Source organism: Peromyscus maniculatus, chromosome 3 (assembly GCF_049852395.1).
Source record: "Peromyscus maniculatus bairdii isolate BWxNUB_F1_BW_parent chromosome 3, HU_Pman_BW_mat_3.1, whole genome shotgun sequence".
Taxonomy (NCBI): domain Eukaryota; kingdom Metazoa; phylum Chordata; class Mammalia; order Rodentia; family Cricetidae; genus Peromyscus; species Peromyscus maniculatus.
This window is the reverse complement of record NC_134854.1, coordinates 116014437-116035611: the sequence shown is the minus strand read 5'-3', so window position 1 is coordinate 116035611 and position 21175 is coordinate 116014437. Positions and strand designations below refer to the sequence as shown.

Sequence of the window (21175 nt, the reverse complement as noted above, 5' to 3'; positions counted from 1 at the left end):
GGTTGTAACAAGGGCAGGACCCAGCAAATGAAATTAGGAAAGAGGCAAATGGCCACTGCTTGGGATACCCTAAAAATCCCAAAGAGCTTCTTGGATGCAGAGAAGGACTTACTGAAGCCTGAATATGGCTTTGTGAGTTAGTTCTGAAATGCCACTTTTTAAAATTTATTTAATTTTTTTTTGAGATTGTCATACATGAGTATTGCATCTACATCATTTCCATTCAGCTCTCCTTGTTCCCTCCATTTCCTCCCATGCCCCCAACTACCCCTCAAATCCATGACCTCTTCTTTCCTTATTATTATTATTATTATTATTATTATTATTATTATTATTATTACATTTATATGCACACACATCGATATAGCCTATTGAGTCCATTTAGTGTCGTTTGTATATGTGTTTAAGTTTGACAATTTGGGATTAGATAATTTATCAGGAACTTGTACTTGAAGAACATTGATATCCCCCCCTCTCTCTCCCTCCCTCCCTCTCTCTCTCTCTCTTTCTCTGCAGCCATTGATTGCCTGTAGCCCTAGAAGTAGGCCTTGCAGAATTTCCTGTATCCAATTTGCATATTAGCTGGTGTTGTCAATATGTACATCTTGTTTAGGCAACCATGTTGTTGAGATTTCACGAGTCCAACTTTCTATCATAAACAGAGAGCACTATCCAGCATCAGGGTTCTTGGTCACCTGGCTCTTAAGATCTTTCTGCTCCTCCTCCCTGATGTTCACTGGGCCTTGGGTATAGAGGTTGTGTTATAGATGTATCTGTTGGGACTAGGAATCCCAAGGTCATTTAGTCTGCATTTTGATCAGTTGGTGTTCTTAGTGAGCAGAAAGAGCTGTGCTTATCTCTGGACATGAGGATAAGTATTTGGGTATTTAGAATACAGTTAGAAATCATATTGGTTCAGGAATACAGCAGTAGTAGGTTCTCCTCCAGGCCCTATGATGTAATCAGCCAGTAGGTAGTTGGCTCGGTGATAGCAGCAGGTACAGATTCCCTTCTATTGAATGTGTCTTGAGTCCAAAAAGACAGCTTATTCATTACCCACAAGAGAAAAGTGCCACTACTGCACCATTGGGGGTATCTTGCCAGACTGGCCATTGTTGTGGTTCATAGACTTTACAGCTGGGTAGGATTATTGAATACTTTGCTCCCTCGGCAGATTGCGTAGCACCTTCAAATACTTTGAAAGCCAGTCCTCAGGGAAGGCCCTTCCAGGTCAGTTCCAGCTCCATTCTTTGAAGTCCTGTGACCAAAGCATGTGTTGTCTTCAGCAATAGGGACCTACCTTAAAATTCTGGGAATCAGCCAAGATCAGTGCCAATAGTTTAGGGGCATCTCCTGTAATCTTCTGATCAACAGCTTGGAGAGAGATTCCCTGTGCCTGGCACTGGGGGTTTTATTCTATGGCTCTTATGAGGAGTATTATCACCCCCATGTAGTATAACTTCATTTAAGCTATGTGTATGTGCTTATGTATTCACAAACATATATATATATATTGTATATATATATATATATTGTGTGTATATATATATATATATATATATATATATATATAGTATACGTGGGGTTTTTTTGTTTTTGTTTTTTTGTTTTTCGAGACAGGGTTTCTCTGTGTAGCTTTGAGCCTTTCGTGGAACTCACTCTGTAGTCCAGGCCGGCCTCGAACTCACAGAGATCCACCTGCCTCTGCCTCCTGAGTGCTGGGATTAAAGGTGTGCGCCATCACTGCCCAGCTATATACGTGTTTTTAAGGAAGCTTATAAAATATATCTCTTTATGGCTTTACAAACATCCTCAGTGTTAATTATCTTTAAAATATATCTGGAGCTATAGCTCAGACTGATAGGTACTACCCCATGAGCATGAGTCCCTGAGTTTGGTCCCCAGAGCCCACAGGAAAATGCTAGACGTGGTGATGATACATACTTCTAATGGCAGCCCTAAGGGGCAGAGACGGAGGATCCCTGAAGCTCTGTGACCAGCCAGCTTAACCTAATTGTTGAGCTCCCCGCCAATGAGAGAACCTCTCTCAAAGGACCCAGACAGTTTTTCTGAGGATGAAACCTGAAGTTGTCTTCTGGCCCCCACACACATGTATACGCCTATGCATATACAGACATGCACATGAACATATACACATGCTTAAAAGCAGGAAAACCTTAGTATGAGTGAGCATTGCTTAGCTAAGTAATTCCTTTCCAGGAAAATGGCTGAATTTAAACCCATGTGGCTCTTGTAGGAACTAGTTTAGTTTGAGGATTTTTGTTTCAGCTTCTGCTTTTGCTGCTTTTTTAAATACTCTAAGCCAAATGCCCTAAGGTTTTTGTTGTTGTTGGTGGTGGTGGTGATAGTGGTGATGGTGTTATTGTTATTGTTGTTTAAAGCAATAAACCTTGGCAATGAATACATGTTAGCTATTTCTCAGAATGTTACAAGCTGCAGCAAATCAGACAAGTCCATTGACTTTGGAATTCCATTTGAAGTGATGACCGTTAATTTTCCAAACTGTGATACTACATTTTTGTCAAGCTACACTTGGTGACCTGATATTATCCATGGATTTTTGTTTGGAGCCTTTCATTTGGTTAAAAACTGAAGTTTCTGCTCCATTGGCCCTATGCTTAGAAGCCATGTCTTGTCGTAGCACATTATAGTAAACACTGCAAAACAGAAGGCTATGGCACAAAGAAAAGACCAGAAGCCTCCTTTAAGGAGGCTGCGGCAGCCCAGTGGCTGTGAAACCCTGTAGACTGAAATTCAGGGAGGATGTCACAATCCTGAGACTGGTTTTTGGTCCTCTTCTCTTTTCTTTTGGACCTGGAAGCTGACATGCCTGAGACAGAGCTGTACCTGAGAGAATGCCCAATGATTCTGACATACTAGGTTGGATTCCTACCCTGCACACCTGTAATCCAGCACTTGAGGAGTGGAGGGTCTGTATAAGAGGTTGGAAGCCAGCTTAGGCTACATGAAACCCTATCTTGAAAGAAAGAGGGGGAGGGAGGGAGGGAGGGAGGGAGGGAGGGAGGGAGGGAGGGAGGGAGGGAGGGAGGGAGGGAGGGAGAGAGAGAGAGAGAGAGAGAGAGAGAGAGAGAGAGAGAGAGAGAAAGAAAGAAAGAAAGAAAGAAAGAAAGAAAGAAAGAAAGAAAGAAAGAAAGAAAGAAAGAAAGAAAGAAAGAAAGAAAAAGAAAGAAAGAAAGAAAGAAAGAAAGAAAGAAAGAAAGAAAGAAAGAAAGAAAGAAATTCTCGATGTATGGCAATATGACTATGACATCCACCTCCTAAACAGGGTATGCAGGATCACCCTCATTCCTGCAATCAAGAGAAGAGTTTTAAAACTGTATTCAGGTGTATGTGTATAAACATGCCATGTATGTGCAGATGCCCATAGGGAACAGAAGAGGGCATCAGATTCCCTCGAGTTGGACTTAGAGCAGTTGTGAGCTACCTGTGTTGTACCCATTTCTTCAAACACCCAGAGACCACCAAGGAGCTGATTTGTGAACCTGGGCAACCAAACAGCAGATGGAGGGAAATGCAGTGGTGGCCACAGGCCCAGCAGGGTTAGAGAGTTTTTATAGGGAAAAACCACAAGCCGGGAATTACATGCTTTGTCAACTTGGGGTTGGGTAGAAGGGATATGGGGCAAGGTGATTTTTTTTTTGAAGCTATTGGTCTAAACTTTGGGCACAAAACCACATTTGAAACCATTGGGTTAGACTTTTAGGAACCACAACCCGCTGAACAGAATTATCTGGATTGCTCAGCAGGATTTTCTAGATATCTTCACGGGCCATAAACCACAGACAGGATGTCTGCAGGAGCATACTGCCCTGTATCTGTTCTAGTTGTCATGGCACATTCCTGAGGTCCTTCCTGGAAGTGAGTACAGCAGGTGGTCTAAGATGGTGGCCCTTCCCTAAGATGGAGTCTGTATTGCCTTCACACCTGATATGACTTGGGTCCCCTGGAAGAGCAGCAAATGTTCTTAATTTCTGAGTCATCTCTGATCCCCCAGAGGCCCATGTGTGTCCAAAGGCCTCAACCCTTGTTCTTGAACAGCTGTCTGCATGGTCTCATAGCATCCTTAGTCCATTCACAGGTATACTCACAATGAATTTCCTTGTCTTTTTCTCCTTCTAATCCAAACCAGGCAAACCTTTTTTTACAAGAAACCCTTCTGAGCTGAAAGGCAAGTTCATTCACACGAAGCTACGGAAAAGCAGTCGTGGCTTTGGCTTCACGGTGGTTGGAGGGGATGAACCGGATGAGTTCCTGCAGATCAAGAGCCTGGTCCTAGATGGTCCTGCTGCCCTGGATGGCAAGATGGAGACAGGTGAGTCCCCATGGCCAGAGCATGTTCTATGTGGTGCCCACATCTGAACAAGGGCAGACAGCATCAGGATTCCTTTAGATGTGTCCTTCTCACACCTGGCAGTGGGCTAGAGGCTCCTCTTACAGCACCCTCCATCCTCAGTCCAGATGAAAGCCTCTGAAAGTACTTGGACTTTAGAAACCTGTTAGAGTGCTATTGAATATAGTAAAGTAGTAATTTACTAAAGATGTAGATCCATTTAAATAAATGAATTCTAAACTTAGAACCCCAGTGTTCTTTCAATGATTATTATATTGTCATTTAACTGAGAAGATACTAGATGCTGAAAGAAAGCTTTATTATCAGTTAAAATATCCAATCTGGTTTGGGCTGGTAGACGCCCCACCCCCACCCTGTTTCATTCAACTTTGTATGGAGGGCACAGAAGAACTAAAATTTCACTTTCACCCTCATTAGGAATTTGGATGGGCCTTAGAATCACAAAAGATAGGTCAATAAGAGGAAAGCATTTACGTTCATTTAAGATGAGTTTAAAACCAGGTATAATGGCACTCAGATAGCTATAGAAAAAAAGATCACAAATTGAAGGCCAGCCTGGGTTGCATAGGGAGACCTTGACTCTGAAACTGCCTCCCTAAATACAAAGAATGAGTGGGGTGTGACACAGGAGCCTCAAAAGTCAATAGCAGCCCAAAGATGATGTTCAGCACTCGGTACAGCAAACAGAGTAGGTTATAAGAATTTGACAAGGACCCACAGGCTTGGGCTAGAGGAGAGAAGTGACTGGGAAGTCGGGTGTGGTTTAACAAGGTCAGTGTGCATTGACTCCTCCTGGTGTTGGCTTCTTATCCATAGTACCAAACGAGGATGTACTGAAGTCAGAATGCTACTTCTTGTGTGAGAACATCGTCTATGTGGAGTTCTCAGGAGGAATAAAAGAGTTCCTCTTTCAAGCATCTTTAGCTCAGACTAGGCCTGTACTGAGTGAGGAATCTCAGATGGTGGGTTCTGAACATTAGGAGAATGTGATTGTAGCAGCATTTTCTGGTACTGTTGTTTGACCTCCAATCTCTTACCTTTTACAGGGGATGTAATTGTCAGCGTGAATGACACCTGTGTTTTGGGACACACACATGCTCAAGTTGTAAAAATCTTCCAGTCCATTCCTATTGGTGCCAGTGTGGACCTTGAACTCTGCAGAGGTTATCCATTGCCTTTTGACCCGGATGACCCTAATACAAGTTTAGTGACCTCGGTGGCCATTTTGGACAAAGAACCAATTATTGTGAATGGACAAGAGACGTATGATTCACCAGCAAGCCACAGTAGTAAAACGGGCAAAGTCAGCAGCATGAAGGAGGCCAGACCAAGCAGCCCTGCAGACGTGGCTTCCAACAGTTCCCATGGTTATCCCAACGACACGGTCTCTTTGGCTTCCTCCATAGCCACGCAGCCAGAGCTGATAACTGTGCACATAGTCAAAGGGCCAATGGGCTTTGGCTTCACGATTGCAGATAGTCCCGGTGGGGGCGGCCAAAGAGTGAAGCAGATTGTTGACAGTCCCCGCTGCCGAGGCCTCAAAGAAGGGGATCTTATTGTGGAAGTGAATAAGAAGAACGTGCAGGCTCTGACGCACAACCAAGTCGTGGATATGCTGATTGAGTGTCCAAAGGGAAGTGAGGTCACGCTGTTGGTGCAGCGAGGAGGTACGTAGGTTGATTTTGTTCTTTTGCTTTTGAAGTCTGAAATGCATTGGTTGGCTTACTAGTCTTCAACTATTTGAGGGCTTTTTGTTTTGTTTTGTTCTTTAAAGATGTGTTGTTGTTGTTCTTTTTCCTTTTTGAGACACTAGAAGTTGAACACAAGGCCTTCGGCATGCTAGGCAAGCACTGTGCTACCAGGCTACATCGCTAGCCCTAGATCCCTTTCACTTACGTATTTGAAAATACTTTGCAAATGTCTTCTGGTTGCTTTGAACATTCTTCGCAATAAAGTTTATATATTGTGTTGCATATATAGAATTAGAGTGACTCTATAAAACAAATCCTGCATCTTTTAAAAATAAGTAAGATTTGTCTCTTGAAAACAAGAATGATTTCTCTTGTAAGACTCCTGGCCCTGGCCTTCCCAGGCTGAAAAAATGTCCTCTTGAGTCTACTCTCCCAGACTCAGTTCTCACTATTCTGCTGCTTCCACTGGAATTCAGCCACACTGGCTTAGTCCTTTCCCACCTCGGGACCTTTCTATTTCCTCGGCCCAGTTTCTCCCGGATTTCTCCCTAGGGAGTTATCTATCTCCCTATCTAAGTTAACCACTAACTAAGTAATCCACGACATCTCTCCTGTATGTCTGTCTTGTGATAGCCTTTATCACAGTCAGTATTATTGTTATCATGAGCCATTATTTTAGACTTTTATTTTCATTTCTTTCTCTTTCACAGGATCGTAAGTTCTGTGAGCCAGCACACACATCTGCACATTGTTAACCTAGCATTTAGCATACCTGACTCCTTTAGAACAGTGCTATAGAACTCACATCATTAGTCTCAACATTAAGCTCCCTTCTTTCTTCTTGCCTCAGCCTCCCATTTTCTTCCTCAGCAGCACTCCTCATATTTCTTAATTTCAGTATTGAAATGTCTCACTCCTGGGGTGGGAACTTGTAACTAGTTGTATTTTTTTTGTTCACAGAAGGCCTGAGGTTGTCTCCCTTCCCTGCCCTTGTCCTCCTCAATATGACATTTCATGCTTAACATAGTTGAGCCCTTGGAAAGGAGATCAGTTATCAAATGTACTTTCCTTGCAACAAAGGTGCTCACTTGAAGCTGCATTTTGTGTTATCAAAGTGATTAGGGTCACTGAAGGAAACACAGAACACAGAACAACTGTTGAGTTGATTAAAGTGTTCTTCTAACTTCCGGGAACAAGTCATCAAGACCACTGTGCAGGCTGGGTGTGGTGGCCCACACCTTTGATCCCAGTACTTGGAAGGCAGAGGCAGGTGGATTTCTGTGAGTTCAAGGCCAGTCTGGTCCACATCATGAGTTCTAGGACAGTCAGAGGTACATTGTGAGACCCTGTCTAAAATTTAAAACAAACAAACAAAAAACATTGTGCAGACTGATTTGGCAGAAACACTCTAGTACATTTTGAGCTCTCCTCTGGTTCTGAGACCGCTTTATACCCAAAAAGCCGATCCCTAAAAGTGACCTGGGTTCATGTAGACAGACTGGTGATTTGTAGAGTGCTCTTATACATGAATACACCTCTCATCTGATCTTTACCATTTCCTTTGCATGGGAAAGTGGCAGCTCCCAGCAGAACCAGTGTGACCCCATTTCTGGTTCCATTGTTCCTAGTCTAGAGCTCTGGCAGCTTACCTCGGAACAATGTTGATTTTGCATACTTGTTCACATGTTCACTTGTTCACAGGCATCTCTCTCTGATCCAGCAGCTACAGTGCATTCTACAGGCAGTCTCCTCTCTAACCTAGTTTAATCCTTCTTCTCTACTGGGTGTATTGTGTACTGGGCTTTTCTACCATTAGATTAACTTTTAAAGGTACCAAAACATAGTTTTGTGATAATCTACTAACTCAACTCGTGCTGCATTTGCCTAAAATAGCAAAGAGTTGATTATAGAAATATATACCCCTTCTTTTAACTAAGTCTATCTTTTCTTAATTCCTGAGACTGTCTTTCTGCTGATGCTATTACATTTTATAACATTCATATGGAAAGATCCAGAATATATTGCCTCATTAGTCAACATCTACATGGTTTACTCTACAACCTGAGTAATTTAAAATCACTGTAACAGTGACAGTCTGTAAAGTACGCCATACGCCCGGAGTTTGATTTATGTGTAGGATGGGAAGTTTGTACATCTGCAGTTGGCAGGCCATTGCCAGCTACTATTAATCTTTCTCAAAAGCATAAAAATATATTTGCTTGTGCCACGCATTAGTTGTTTGCATCGGGGCTGACATTTAATCATCCTCCATGTGGTGGGGGTGTAAGGAGAACGTTAGATGAAGAAGCGGGACAGCATCTGGGTGAGATGAGGAAGTGAGCGGTCAGTTCACTGACTGCTCATGAATCTCATTGCTGTCATAGTTGCTGGTAAACAGATTGATTCACTCATTAAATCCACATCGTCCGTGATGCTCTAGCATCCATGTTGGGAAGATAGGGTTTCCTATGCCTTGTAAAATGGGTTTGTTTTCCTTGGTGGCAGAATTGGATGTTGGCAGCCTCTGTTTTCGTTCCTAAGTCCCATGTTCATTCTTGATGGTTGTCCTTGTTGAGATTTGGTTAAATTTACTATATATATATATATATATATATATATATATATATATATATATATGTGTGTGTGTGTGTGTGTGTGTGTGTGTGTGTGTGTGACACACACACACACACACACACACACACACACACACACACACACACGTCTGTTACTTCCTTTCCATTGGTAGGGATGTAAGGCAGAGGTTCATTTCCGGAGTCAGTTTCTGGGGTTAGGCTTGGATTTGCCAGGGTTGTTCTCCCACAGGCTGGCTAGCTGGAACTGTCACAGGTTGTCCCTAGTGTCTCAACTAGACCTCCTTCCTGCTGTTGCTCCCGCTCTGGGGTTTGTCTGTAAGGCACAGCCCTCCTTGTGCTGTTCTCGTCTTCTCGAGCATGTCCTTCCCTCCTCCTTCCTCGGCTGTGTAGACAAGAGAGTGCTTTCCTTCTGTTACGGCTTAAAATTGTACCAGCATCTGCAGTCAGCAGTCTGCCTCCGAGTGCCAGTGTGAGTCCATAGGACTTCTTGAGTTTATAAAATCATGCTAGCCAGTGGTTAATTAATAGTTTCTTAATGTACTAAAGAACTTGCCCTGGACAGGTTTTCCTATGCTTAAGGGGAGTCAGCACATCGCCTATGCCCCACAGTGTCCAAAGCCTTGCCTGCTCAGCTAACGCACACCTCTGTGCTTCTCTTTCCGAGATAATTCTGTGTTGACTTGAAGTTTGACAGTGTTTTGTGAATGTGGGAAATGTGTGCTCTGCTTTGGAGAGGAAGCATCTATTGGAAATAGAGCTGAACTGGGTCTGTCAGGAGTGAGCAGGCCTCTGGGTTAAGCTGTGTCCTTACCATTTTACCTTTTGCCCCGACACTCACTTCTTCATCCAAAAAAGGAAAAGAATGTTTTGAGCTGGAGGACCTTTTGCGCTCCCATTTCATAAAGAGAATGTTGTGGAGACAAGACAGTAGAGTTGGAGCCAGAAGAAGAACATTCGAATTGAACCTGGTTCTTGCCTTCTCTGTGTGCGCTTTTAGGCACATCTCTCGCCTTCCCTTAGCTTAGTTCAGAATGTAACAAAAGAGAATGCCTTGTGTGAATGATATAGATAAATAAGAAGTAGCTGCTGGTGGTCCATCCATGGTGTTTTACTAATATTGCCATTTAGCAGAAGTAACTACTGAAGTTGGTTGGCTGGCTTCTTATTAACAACAACCAAAAAAGCGGGGGGGGGGGGGGGGGGGGGGGGAAGCAAAGCAAAGATGACCTCTAGCCAGAACTCAGACTCTTAATAGCATTCTATGATGTTTTGACATCTGCGTTTTGTTTCAGAAGCTCCATTGTTCGTGTTAGATAGTAATCAGTGTTGTGAATGAAACCAGGCTCTTACCTCATGACATCTTCTAGCTTTAACTCCTTCTCATATACTTTGTGTGTGTGGGGGGGTAAGTTCATAAAGCTAAAGTTATTTTCAGTTTTGAACAATTTTCTAAAGGATTTTTCTGGGTTTGTTGGTGATGAGGATCAAGCCGAGCCTCTTGCTTGGTTGAGTATGTTCTCGCCTACTAAGCCACGTCTTTCCCACTGAAGCTTCTGTAAGCAGCAGATGTCCCCATCTTTCCTAAGAGCCATCTCAGCTCCCACCTTCTGCACTCTTCTGCTTCAGAGAATAGGAGGAATGGCTGGATTCTGGAGTCCTTGTCTTGGGCGGAGGTCGTCACTGGCTTCCGGTGATGCCCACAGTAATGAAGGGGTGTCTGCCCCACATGAACCATGTCATACACAGAGTTCTTCCTGTGATGCCCACAGTAACAGAAGGGATGTCTGCCCCACAGTGTCCATGGACCATGTCATACACAGAGTTCTTCCGGTGATGCCCACAGTAATGAAGGGATGTCTGCCCCACAGTGTCCATGAACCGTGTCATACACAGAGTTTTTTCATCAAGCCACTAAGTTATTTTTTAGGATCTGATTCTTAAGGAATGAAAATTTAAGATTCCCAGAAAGTGGGATCTGTGCCTTTTTTCTTATACCACAGATGCTTTAGAGTAGACTGCCTCATCCACAAGTCACAGAAAAATATTACCCATATTGTAACACAAATCTTAAATGGTCTTATTAATAAAAACAAACCCAGAGCCAGGTATTGGGGTGAACACTGAAAGATCAGAGAAACAGAACCAGTCACATCCAACCTCACCTCGTCAGTTCCTCAGCTGATCCTGTTTCCTCAGACTGGAAGCCTCTGAATCCTCATCCAAATGGGTCTCAGCTGAACTGCTGCTAAAAGCTAAAAGCTTAAAAAGGCTCTAGTTCCTCATCCTCACACCTTATATACCTTTCTGCTTTCTGCCATCACTTCCTGGGATTAAAGGCATGTGTCACCATGCCTCGCTGTTTCCAGTGTGGCTTTGAATTCACAGAGATCCAGATGGATCTCTGCCTCCGGAATGCTAGGATTAAAGGTGTGTGTGCCACCATTTTCTGGCCTGTGTCTATCTAATGTTCTCTGTGTCTATCTGTTCTGTTCTCTGACCCCAGATAAGTTTATTAGGGTGCACAATATATTGGGGGACACAATATCACCACACCATATAGCTTTGTAACCTCCTCAATTCACTGTAGAAGAGCAATGATACATATTTCTGGAAAAATTAGATATGAAAATAGTGGCTGAGTCCTTACTGGGGGTCAGACATGTTAGCATGGTACAATCATACACGTTCAAACAAAGACACACACTAGACCTGGTGGCGTCTCATTTTTGCAGCCAAACTGGAATTACTGTCATGTGCAGAGTTGCTCTAAGTGGGATCCTCTGTAAAATGAAGGTACTTATTTACTGCCTCCTACAATATGAAAGAAAAGTGTGGAGGATTGGGGGTGGGGGGGAGGAAACTCCAGCTAGATTTGAGTAGTCCAGAGCAAAGCAGGGCTTCTGGTCTGTTGGGAAAGCATGCAGATTTCTAACTCAGACACAAACCGCCATTTCACCAGGCACTGACCTTAACATCTTGCTTTCGCTTGACGTGGAATTCCTGGAGCCCTCTGAAAATGGAGCAGTATTAGTTCCATGTTTTAGGAGAAGTTGAGGTCTCAAGAGTGTCAGATTTTCCCCAAATTGCATACCCGGCTAAGATTTGAACTAGGAATCTGGGCTGCAGAGATTATGCTTGAACACTATGCTAAAAAACGCCTTCTGGCATTAAAAAGAAAAGAATGAAAGAAGAAAGAAAGTTTCAGTGTTCTAAGCACAGCATTAGTGTCAGTGTCTGTGTTTGTGTTTAAGTGTGTGCCTTTGTGTGTGTGTACAAGTGTGGTCATATGTGTGTGCATCTGTGTGTGTCACTGTGCCTGTGAGTGTATGTGCCTGTGTATGTGTGTGCTTCTGTGTATGTGGGTTCCTTTCTGTCCACTTATGTGTGTATATGTTTGTGTGTATGAGAAAGTACGAGTGTAAGTATGTGCCTTTGTGTGTGTGTGTGTGTGTGTTTGTCCATCTGGGTGTGTGTGTCCTCTGTGAGAGTGTATATCTATCTCTGTGTGCGTGTGCTTCTTCTGAAATGATGCAAACCCATCATAATTAGGAACACAGTGAGCTGTCTGCCTCTGAGTTAAACTGGGTGATCAGGCGCCTCTCTTTGCCCTCTGGTCTTGGATTGGAGAATGAATTGCAAATTGCACCACTTAAAGTGTTTGACTGCCAGAATGTCTCACACTGAGCTGCAAGGCCCCAGGAAGGGAAATTCAGGTTGTTCCCAGAGTGATATCCTGATCGAGTTGAGTACTACATGTTCTCCTCTCAAATGCTGCTCCTCTCCCGTTAGATCTCCAGGCTCAGAGTACATCTCACCCCTCCCTGGCCTCTGCCAGGCACCCTTATGGCACTTGGCTTTGTACTGGCCTCAGAAGAGGACTCGGTGCTTCTGTCCCTACTCTAGCTAGAGTGGATTAAAGTCAAGTCAAGGCCCTTCTCACACCCGAGTGGCTTCCCATCATTCAGTGTAAACTCCACAGTCCTATGTCAAGCCCTGCCATGTGATATCCACTCTCTGCTCTTTCTTCTCCCAGAGAATCTCAGGACTCCATTCCTCACATCCTCTGGCCTCTGCTCTGAGATCCTTTCATCTCAGAGGCTGGCTCTGACCATGCACATAAAGTAAAATGGCATCAATCACCGTCCCTCCCTGTTCTCTGGGTTTTAGAGGTTTTAAAGACCTAGTGTTTAGACCGTGTTTCTTCCTTTATCCTTAGGATATACATCCGGGACCTTCAGTGGATACCTTATAGCACAGCTAGCACCCTCCCTCCCATGTATATATACACACATTAGAGTAAAGATTACCTTGTTAAGCAGAGAAGAGACCAATAATAATGAATATCTAAAACAGTATGCATGCCAGCATACAATTCAATACCTATGACTTGTTTATTTCTGGAAATTTCAAGCTAGTATTTTCAGACTTTGAATAACTTAACCCTCAGAAAGTATCACCTCAGGTAAGGGACAGGTTTCTTGTACTTACTTGGGGTCTCTATGAGAGCTGGAACTCAATCCTATTACCTGAAATAGAGCCCAGTATATGAGAGTTATTCAGAAAAATCATGTAAATTAATGACTGACTCTTCCTTAAGGAACCCGTACCTTGGGTATGTCTTAGTTTCTAAAGCTCTTTGAGAAGCCTACACCAACCTCACAGATGTGCCTCCCTTTCTTCTGAGCATTAATTCTCTTCTTCTCTTAATTCTCATGCTTAAACCTATACAAAACTATCTTTATGAAATCCCAACTCTGGTTCATTAAAGGAAAAAAACCCACAAAAATCACATGTACTGAATGAACAAATGAGACATGCCAGACCGTGTTTCCTGAACAGTGATCCTTAGCCGAGCTTCCTGGGATGTGATTACTGGAGGGATAGCTGGAGGAAAGAACCAACACCATGGAGCAAAACAGTGCCATCACCTGGTTCTCAACCCAGATCTGTTTTTTTTGCAAAGCCTGAGTACTCTCGGGACTGCTCACAAGGACAGGGAATTGTGTTGATCAAGAGCGCCTGTAAGCTAAGATGCCAAAGAATCAATTGGATCTATTGGTATTTCTGCCTTGCATAATAAAAAATAACTCCACTAAGTATGAAGTCATCTTCACTGTCATATTTTTCCTTCTGCTCCAAGGTATACAGTTAAGAGAAATGGTCAGGTAAAGGGTATTCAACACCTCACCTCTGAGATAAGATCAACTCGACCCCGAGCCACACTTTCTGCCATGACTGGCTGTAGGTTTCCCTGGCTTGATTCTCAACTGCTGAGGCATCTCTCTCGCCCCTCAGCCAGCTTTCTTATGCAGCCCAGGACCACCATCCCAGGGATGGCCAGTGCTCCCCGTGGACTGTGCCCTCCCGCATCAATCAGTCATCAAGAAGAGTCTTCTCAAAGATACGGCTGGCTACAAGCCATTCTGATCTAGAGTATTCCCCAATCAAAACTCCCTCTTCACAGGTGACTCATGGCTAGGATGTCTATTTGATGGTTAAAAAAAAAAAAAAAAAAAAAAAAAAAAAAAAAACCCTAACCATGACAGGGGTTTATTTAAAAAATTTCAACTATACCCACCTAGACCGAAAGATGGCTCAGCAGGTAAAATCATTTGCTGCCAGCCCTGCCAACCTGAGTTCAATCTCTGGGTCTCACGTGATGAAAGGAGAGAACTGACTTTTGTAACTTGTCCTCCGACCTACACACTTGCACATGCGTGCACAATACACACACAAATAAATAGAGGTATGAAAAATTAAAAACGGAGGCTGGACTGCTAGCTCACTGGCTAGGAGCACTTACTGTTCTTGCAGAAGGGCCTAGGTTCAATTTGCAGCACTCCTATAGTGGCTCAAACCGGCTGCAACTCTGGTTCATGTGATGCGATGCCCTCTTCTGGCCGGCACTGGCTACTGCATGCACTCAGACATCCACAGAAAACAACTACTTTCTTTTTTATTTAAAACATTGCAAGGCATTGGTGGGACCTGACTTTAATTCCAGCATTCGGGAAGCAGAGGTAGCCAGGTCTCCCTGAGTTCCAGGCCAGTCAGGTTTACATAGTGAGATCTTACCTTTAGAATAAATAACAGCTAAAATTATTGCATGTAAAATGTGTGATCTGCCACCCAAGCTATAAGCAGTGCACAGTTGGTCAGAACTCCATTGAAAGAAGAAGCTGATGACACCTCCTGAGTCGATGGGCGCGGTCTCTCCGACTGACGTCACAGCTTACTAAGGATGTTCAGGTTTTGCAGCACTCTCAGAAAGTGGAGGCCTTGGTTGGATCCAGTGTGAAGCCTGATTCCTTCAAGGCGGTTAGTTGTTCAAGTTAAAATTAGCAAACTTCTTGCACTTCCATGGTGCTAAGCAGGATGGCTTTCACGTTTGCTATTAAGGAGCCTTCTGGCCTTTATTAGTAATGCAGTTTGAAGTTGTTATTTTGGTTTATTGCCATGGCTTAAAGTCATCAAGGATTTTATTTTGGAATTCTTCATAAAATGTTAGGTCACATTTGCATTTGAGATGACTTACACCAAGATAGGAGATAAATATAAAAATGTTTCTAATTTGGTTGTGTTTCATTATATAATGCATAAGAATTGCTTCGTTTTCATGTCTTGGGGAATTCTAGTTTCTTTCATTATATTTTGTCTTAATTTTTAAATTTAAGTATATTGCTTATTTGTTCAAGCATTTATGGGTGGTGTCAGATGTAAATGGACAATTGGAGTTCGTTCCTTGATATTCTCTTTTTAATATTTACTATTTTGGATGGTATGTCTGGCTATTTGGGTGTGAGTATGTGTGCCTATGCACATGTGCAGGCCCCAGGCCAACCTTGGGTGTTATCCTCAGGAGCTCTTCAGCTTGGGTTTTGGTCTCTTGTGAGCCTAGAGTTCACCTGAGGAGGTTTGGCCAGCTGGGCAGTGAGCCTTGGCGGTCTTCTGGCTCCACCCACCCAGCACTGGGACTATACGCACGTATTAACATGGCTGGCTTTTTCACATGAAAAGCTGTGGGGATTGAACTCAGGTCTCGTGCTTGGCCTTTCCAACTGAGCCCTCTCCTCAGCCCCGTTCCTTTATATTCATAACGCTGAGGGCTTGACACCTCTCAAACAAATGAATTTTTTTTCCTGTGGGTGAGTGCCTCATCCCCCCTTAAAGGTAAGTATAATATCCCCAACGTATGCACATTATTTATTATAAATGTGTTTGAGATTTATCATTCTCATTAAAACGTAGTGGCATCCCCCGGCTTTTCTGGAAGAGAGGTAGCATTTCATTGGCTGGGCCGACAGCAGTAAAATTACTATTCTGTGCTGCTACTTACAGAACTGCTCCTGAATGTTAAAGACAATGATTTGTTGTCTCTTTGGGGAGGGGGGGGCAAATTTATTCACATTATGTGCCTGGCATTGCCTAGATGCAGGGAGCAGAAGAGAATCATCTGCAAAGAAAACAGAAAAAGACTTGGCTTCGTGAAATGTGTGTTCTGTGAAAGGTGAAAGGGGGCAAACATTGGCAGGTGAACGGGAAGGTGTCAGGCGGAGGAGAGTGCTGCGATGAGATCAAAGCACGGGGGGGGGGGGGGGGGTAGGCAGGGTGGGGGCAGTTTGGAAGGGTGACTCCTCTGCGCTAGCTGGCAAAACACAAGCCACCACAGGGGAGGAAGGAAGAGATGGAAAGGAGGGCAGTGTGGCTGGAGACAAGTGACGAGAGTCATAATGAGGTCAGGAGCTGGGCACAAGGACCCGACTCAGAAGAGAATGCCGTGTTCACAGTGGTGTCCGGGTTCACCCTGTGGAAGGAAATGCTTGCACTAGCATTGGCAGAGCATCCCTCTGGCCGGTGTGAAAGAATGCACTAGAAACTAGTGAAGGGAGCGGGTCTATGGAGCTCTTGCTGAGGTTGAGTAAGCCTCGGCAGCTCGGAGTGACCACAGTTCCTTCCGATCAAGCGCGATGTGCCATGGGCCATTAGGGAGAGTGACATGATGCGGTGGGTGAGTTGTAAGTAGTGATTGACATATGTGTAAAAAGCAAGCTAGTAACTAACTGTTCTAGGCTTTATGGGCCTTACAGCCTCTATATTTTCACCACTCATCTGCCCTGTGCCAGGTAGCATGCAAAGGCATGGATTGTTTGTGTTCTAAAAAACACATGATGTGCCTTACTGTTCTGGTTTCAATCTGTTGTGGCAAATTCCATGGCCAAAAGCAACTTAGGGGAGAAAAGGATTTTTTCGGGTTATACTTCCAGGTCACAGTCCCATCACTGAGGGAGGCCAGAACAGGAACTCAAGTGGGAACTTGAAGGCAGGCCTTCTTAGTATTCCACACGTATACCACTCATAACCAGGGAACTCATTTACAGACAAGGAAGTCCTGCAGAACCAGGAAAGAATGCTGCTTGCTAACAACCCCATGCTTAGCTAGCTTCCTATACAGCCTAGACCACCTGACTCTAGGAATGGCTCGGCCAACAGGGGTATGGGCCCTCCTACATCAGTTCACAGTCAAGACAGTCACCCTTAGGTATACCCACAGGGCCTTCTGATCTGAGTGATTCCTCAATTGAATTCCCCAATTGAAATGCCCTTCTCGGATATCTTCATTCCTATCTGACTAGAATGCTTACAGGCTCCAGTTTCATTGATCCTAGTTTAAAGAGGGAAAAGAGGTGGTGCCGCCACCCACCTTTAATCCCAGCACTCGAGAGGCAGAGGCAGGCAGATCTCTATGAGTTTGAAGCCAACCTGGTCTACAGAGTGAGTTCCAGGACAGCCAGGGCTACACAGAGAAACCCTGTCTCAGGGGAGGAGACGGGGAGGGGAGAGGAGAAGAAGAGGAAGAGAAGATGGAAAAGCCAAAAGTGATCTCTAAATTTCCTATATGAGTCTCGTACTCGCCTGGATTTGGATGCTAGAAGAGGAGTGGGCAGAGATGTGCTGTGGTGTCAGGTGTTCCTTCTTGGACACACTCATTGTGAAATGCCCCATCCGCATCCAAGTACAGCAGGAATACCTGCTATTGTCTGGAGTCTGGAATAAGGGCAGGAGAAATACATATTTATGGGCCATTATTAAATCAATGAATGTTCTACAAACTGTTAGGTATGACCTATTGCTAGCCATGAAATCAATATATTAGACTATAACTGGCATTTTTACTTTAAGTGAAAGAGAATATAAACTTATCAGAGTATATCTCACTATGGAAAGGTAGGTAGGTACTCACAGAACATTGTGTACATGTTTGTGCACACCTGTACATATATGCAAATGTATATGTATATGAATGTGTTATATTAATATACTCCTCATTGTGGACCACAATCACCTCTTCACATGGTTGGACAGTCTTTGAGGCCTGGGGCTGACTGAGGTTATTTAGGAAAAAATAAAAATAAAAAGGAAGGAGCCAAAACAGAAGGCTGAGAGGCCTGTGTCCCCCCGCAAGGTGAGGCTGAGCAGAGGAAGGTGCCAGCAAGAACAGAATAGATGTGCAAAGGAAAAAGAATAGGAAAATTAAAACCGGGTATTCCAGAATGTCCGTGGGGTCCCGGCGGCGGCGGCAGCGGCAGTAGTGGCATCCGGGAACAGCGACACTCCTGAGGGCCCAGTCCTGCCTCCTGAGCACACGGGGAACCTTCTGCACAGAGCTGTGGAGTTCTCGGAAGGCAGTCAGCCTGGAGTGAGTGGCGAGGAGTGAGGAGTTGGAGATGGGACAAACTGTAGAAACTCCGGCATAAAGCAGAGCTCATAGAAGAGACCGACTGAGCGTGTGGAGTCATGGGAGGGCACTTCTGTTTCCTTGGGAGGTAGGAATATCTTGAATGCTGATGGGGAGGACTTAGAAGACAGGGGTCCTGGTGCTTGGAGAATTGAGAGAAGCCTGTGCCTGCTGCTTGCAGACAGACTGTCTGAGGGGGAGGAAGTGGAGCCCTCATGGCAGGAATATTGGCATGTGGGGTGATCTCTGTAAACTTGGTAGAAAATAGTCTAGATTTCATCATTATCTTTTCTCCGGAAAGTAAAATACTCAAGCGTTTATATTTGAGGTTTGCACTTAATAGAACCAATTGAAGTTATGCTATAGCTGATTTTATTTCATTGTGAATGGGTTCATATATGTGGGGAGGTGGGTTATATGAGTGCACATATTTGGACCAGAGTTCATCCTTGGGTATCATTCCTCAGGAGACATCCACCTTGTGTTTTGAGATAAGATCTCTCACTGGGGCCTGGAGCTTTGTGATTAGGATAGGGTGGCCTGCCACCAAGTCCCATAAACCCACCTCTCTCTGCCACCCCAGCACTGGATTACAAGCACATGTTACCCTGTCTGGCTTTTTAGAGGAGAGCTTAAGGTCAGACTCGGGTCCTTATGGGTACAAGGCAAGCACAGTATTGACTGGGCTCTCCCCAGCCTCTATTTTCTACTTACTTTAATTGGCCTACTAATAAGGTTATAAACCTCTTGTCATTTAACCCCTTCTTGGTCCTAACAAAGAGTGAAGATATTCTTTGTGTTCACTTTTGGAATTTGAAGAGTGAAATCATAGTATGCCTAAGCTAACTAAAGGAGTCCAGACCAGCAGATGAATTTGCCCAGAGTGACGTGTATTCTCTGTGTGGTGTAGATTTGGAGGAAATGTGAGTCAGAAAGCCAGGTGTGGTGGCACACGCCCTCAGTCCCAACACTAGGAGGCAGAAGCAGAGTTTGAGTTTGAAGCCAGCCTGGTCTACGGAGCAAGTTCCAGGACAGCCACGGCTACACAGAGAAACCAGCTTTGGGGAAAGAAAAAAAAAAAAGTGACTCAGAGGGGAGGTGATTATGGAGCCTATTCGGCTGACAGTGAGGCAAGGGCGGAGTCTGATGGACATGAGCCGAGTAGTTCCTCCCTAAAAGTCCACACCCACGTTGTAGGTGGTTAACAGCATCCCTGGATAGATGTCAGAGGCAGAACTGCCTGACAAGATTGGCAGATATCCCTTATACGACAAATTGTCACCTGTGAGAACTGATGAAGCGGAGCTTTGAAGTCTAGGAAGGACTGGGAGCTGGGAGCTGGTGGTCCATGGGCAGTATTTGACATGGCCCACTCATCCATTTTGTAGCGATCTCTTGAAGAATTATTTTAAAATTTGAATACAGTTAGCTTTTGCATTGGTTCCTATGCTGTGGGCCTGTCCTACCATTTCTTATATCTGATTTCATACTTGTACATTACTTGTCTGTGTCCATAGGCAGCCCAAAGACTGAATGAAGACACCGATAGGGAGGGGAGGCAGATGGATATAGTGCATGGATGCGTAGAGACCCGCTGTGGACCATTTCCCAAGTATTTCTTAGTATATTTACCGTCTCAAAATCCCAACAAGTGGCATTTTCTGTTTTTTCATGAATATAATTTGTTTATGTATATATAATTAATTTCATTAATATGATTAACAAAAACTCAATACCTGTGGACTTTTTCTCCCACAGATTTTTTCCCCCTTTACTTAGTTCTAGGTGAAGATTCACTTTTATCAGCAACTTTGGATGTTGTATCATATATTAAAAGTATAGAAGAAAAGGAACTCCATAATGATAGTTTCTCTCTCCTCACTAAAGGAAGAGGCCTTCCTGCTCCTGATTTTGAACACTTTCAGAGCTACTGTGTGTGGCAGTTTACCTTATTCCATCAAGGTAAATCTCACATTCGTTAGCAGCATATTGCATTAAGAATTTGCTGGAATGAGGGCCTGCATGGGTCCGCACAGGTCCTCTGAGTATATATTATAGCTTCCAGTTTAGTGTTATGAGATGCCTGAGTGTGTGAACAAGTGGGTCTCTGTTTCTCGTGCCTTCTCTTGGGCTCTTTTCCTTCTGTTTGTTTTGCCCAATTCTGGTATGTTGTGGGGTTTTGTTGTTGTTGTTGTTTAATCTTATTATAGATTTTTTTTATTATATTATTCCTTAGAGGCCTGTTTTTTTTTTTTCCTAATGAGAGACAGAAAGGGGGGGTACATCCAGAGGTGAGGTGTGTGGGGGGAACTAGGAGGAGTAGAGGGAGGGGAAACCATAGTCAGGATATATTATATGAGAAAAAAATCTATTTTAAATAAAAGAAAAAAGAAGAACATAAGTGGTGAGTGAAAAAAAGAAATTGTTGGAGTCTTCGCGTTGTCACAGGCAGGTGCAAACGTGGCCTCCAACTCGTGTGTTGCTTCGTATTTGCTTGTAATCCTGCTCAGATATTAATCACAGACCCTACCTGTGAACAGAAGTCTCTAGAATTCTTATTAGTGGAATCTTAATGTCTTCACAAATAGCATTGGCTCCGCACGGGTGCAGCTTCCTCATGGCCATCTCAAATGTGCCTTTTTGGTGTCAGGTTGTTACCTGGGCTTCTTTCTGATCCCTTAGTATAATATTTTTGTGTGTTTTTAATTCTCTTATTTTTTTTTCTTGCCACATATAATAAATACCACTTCTAATTCACCCA

At 43.8% G+C, this 21175-nt stretch overlaps 1 protein-coding gene across 50 annotated transcripts in view; it reads left to right on the top strand.

Annotated features, from left to right (window-relative positions):
* The window catches only part of Magi1 (membrane associated guanylate kinase, WW and PDZ domain containing 1), a 650928-nt gene that overhangs the window by 572731 nt on the left and 57022 nt on the right, over positions 1–21175 (top strand). For all 50 annotated transcript variants that reach the window (XM_076567400.1, XM_076567410.1, XM_076567406.1 and 47 more), the window contains 2 exons: positions 4172–4354; positions 5440–6060. In XM_076567400.1, the coding sequence (XP_076423515.1) occupies positions 4172–4354; positions 5440–6060 (804 nt within the window). The remainder of the gene's footprint in view (positions 1–4171; positions 4355–5439; positions 6061–21175) is intronic.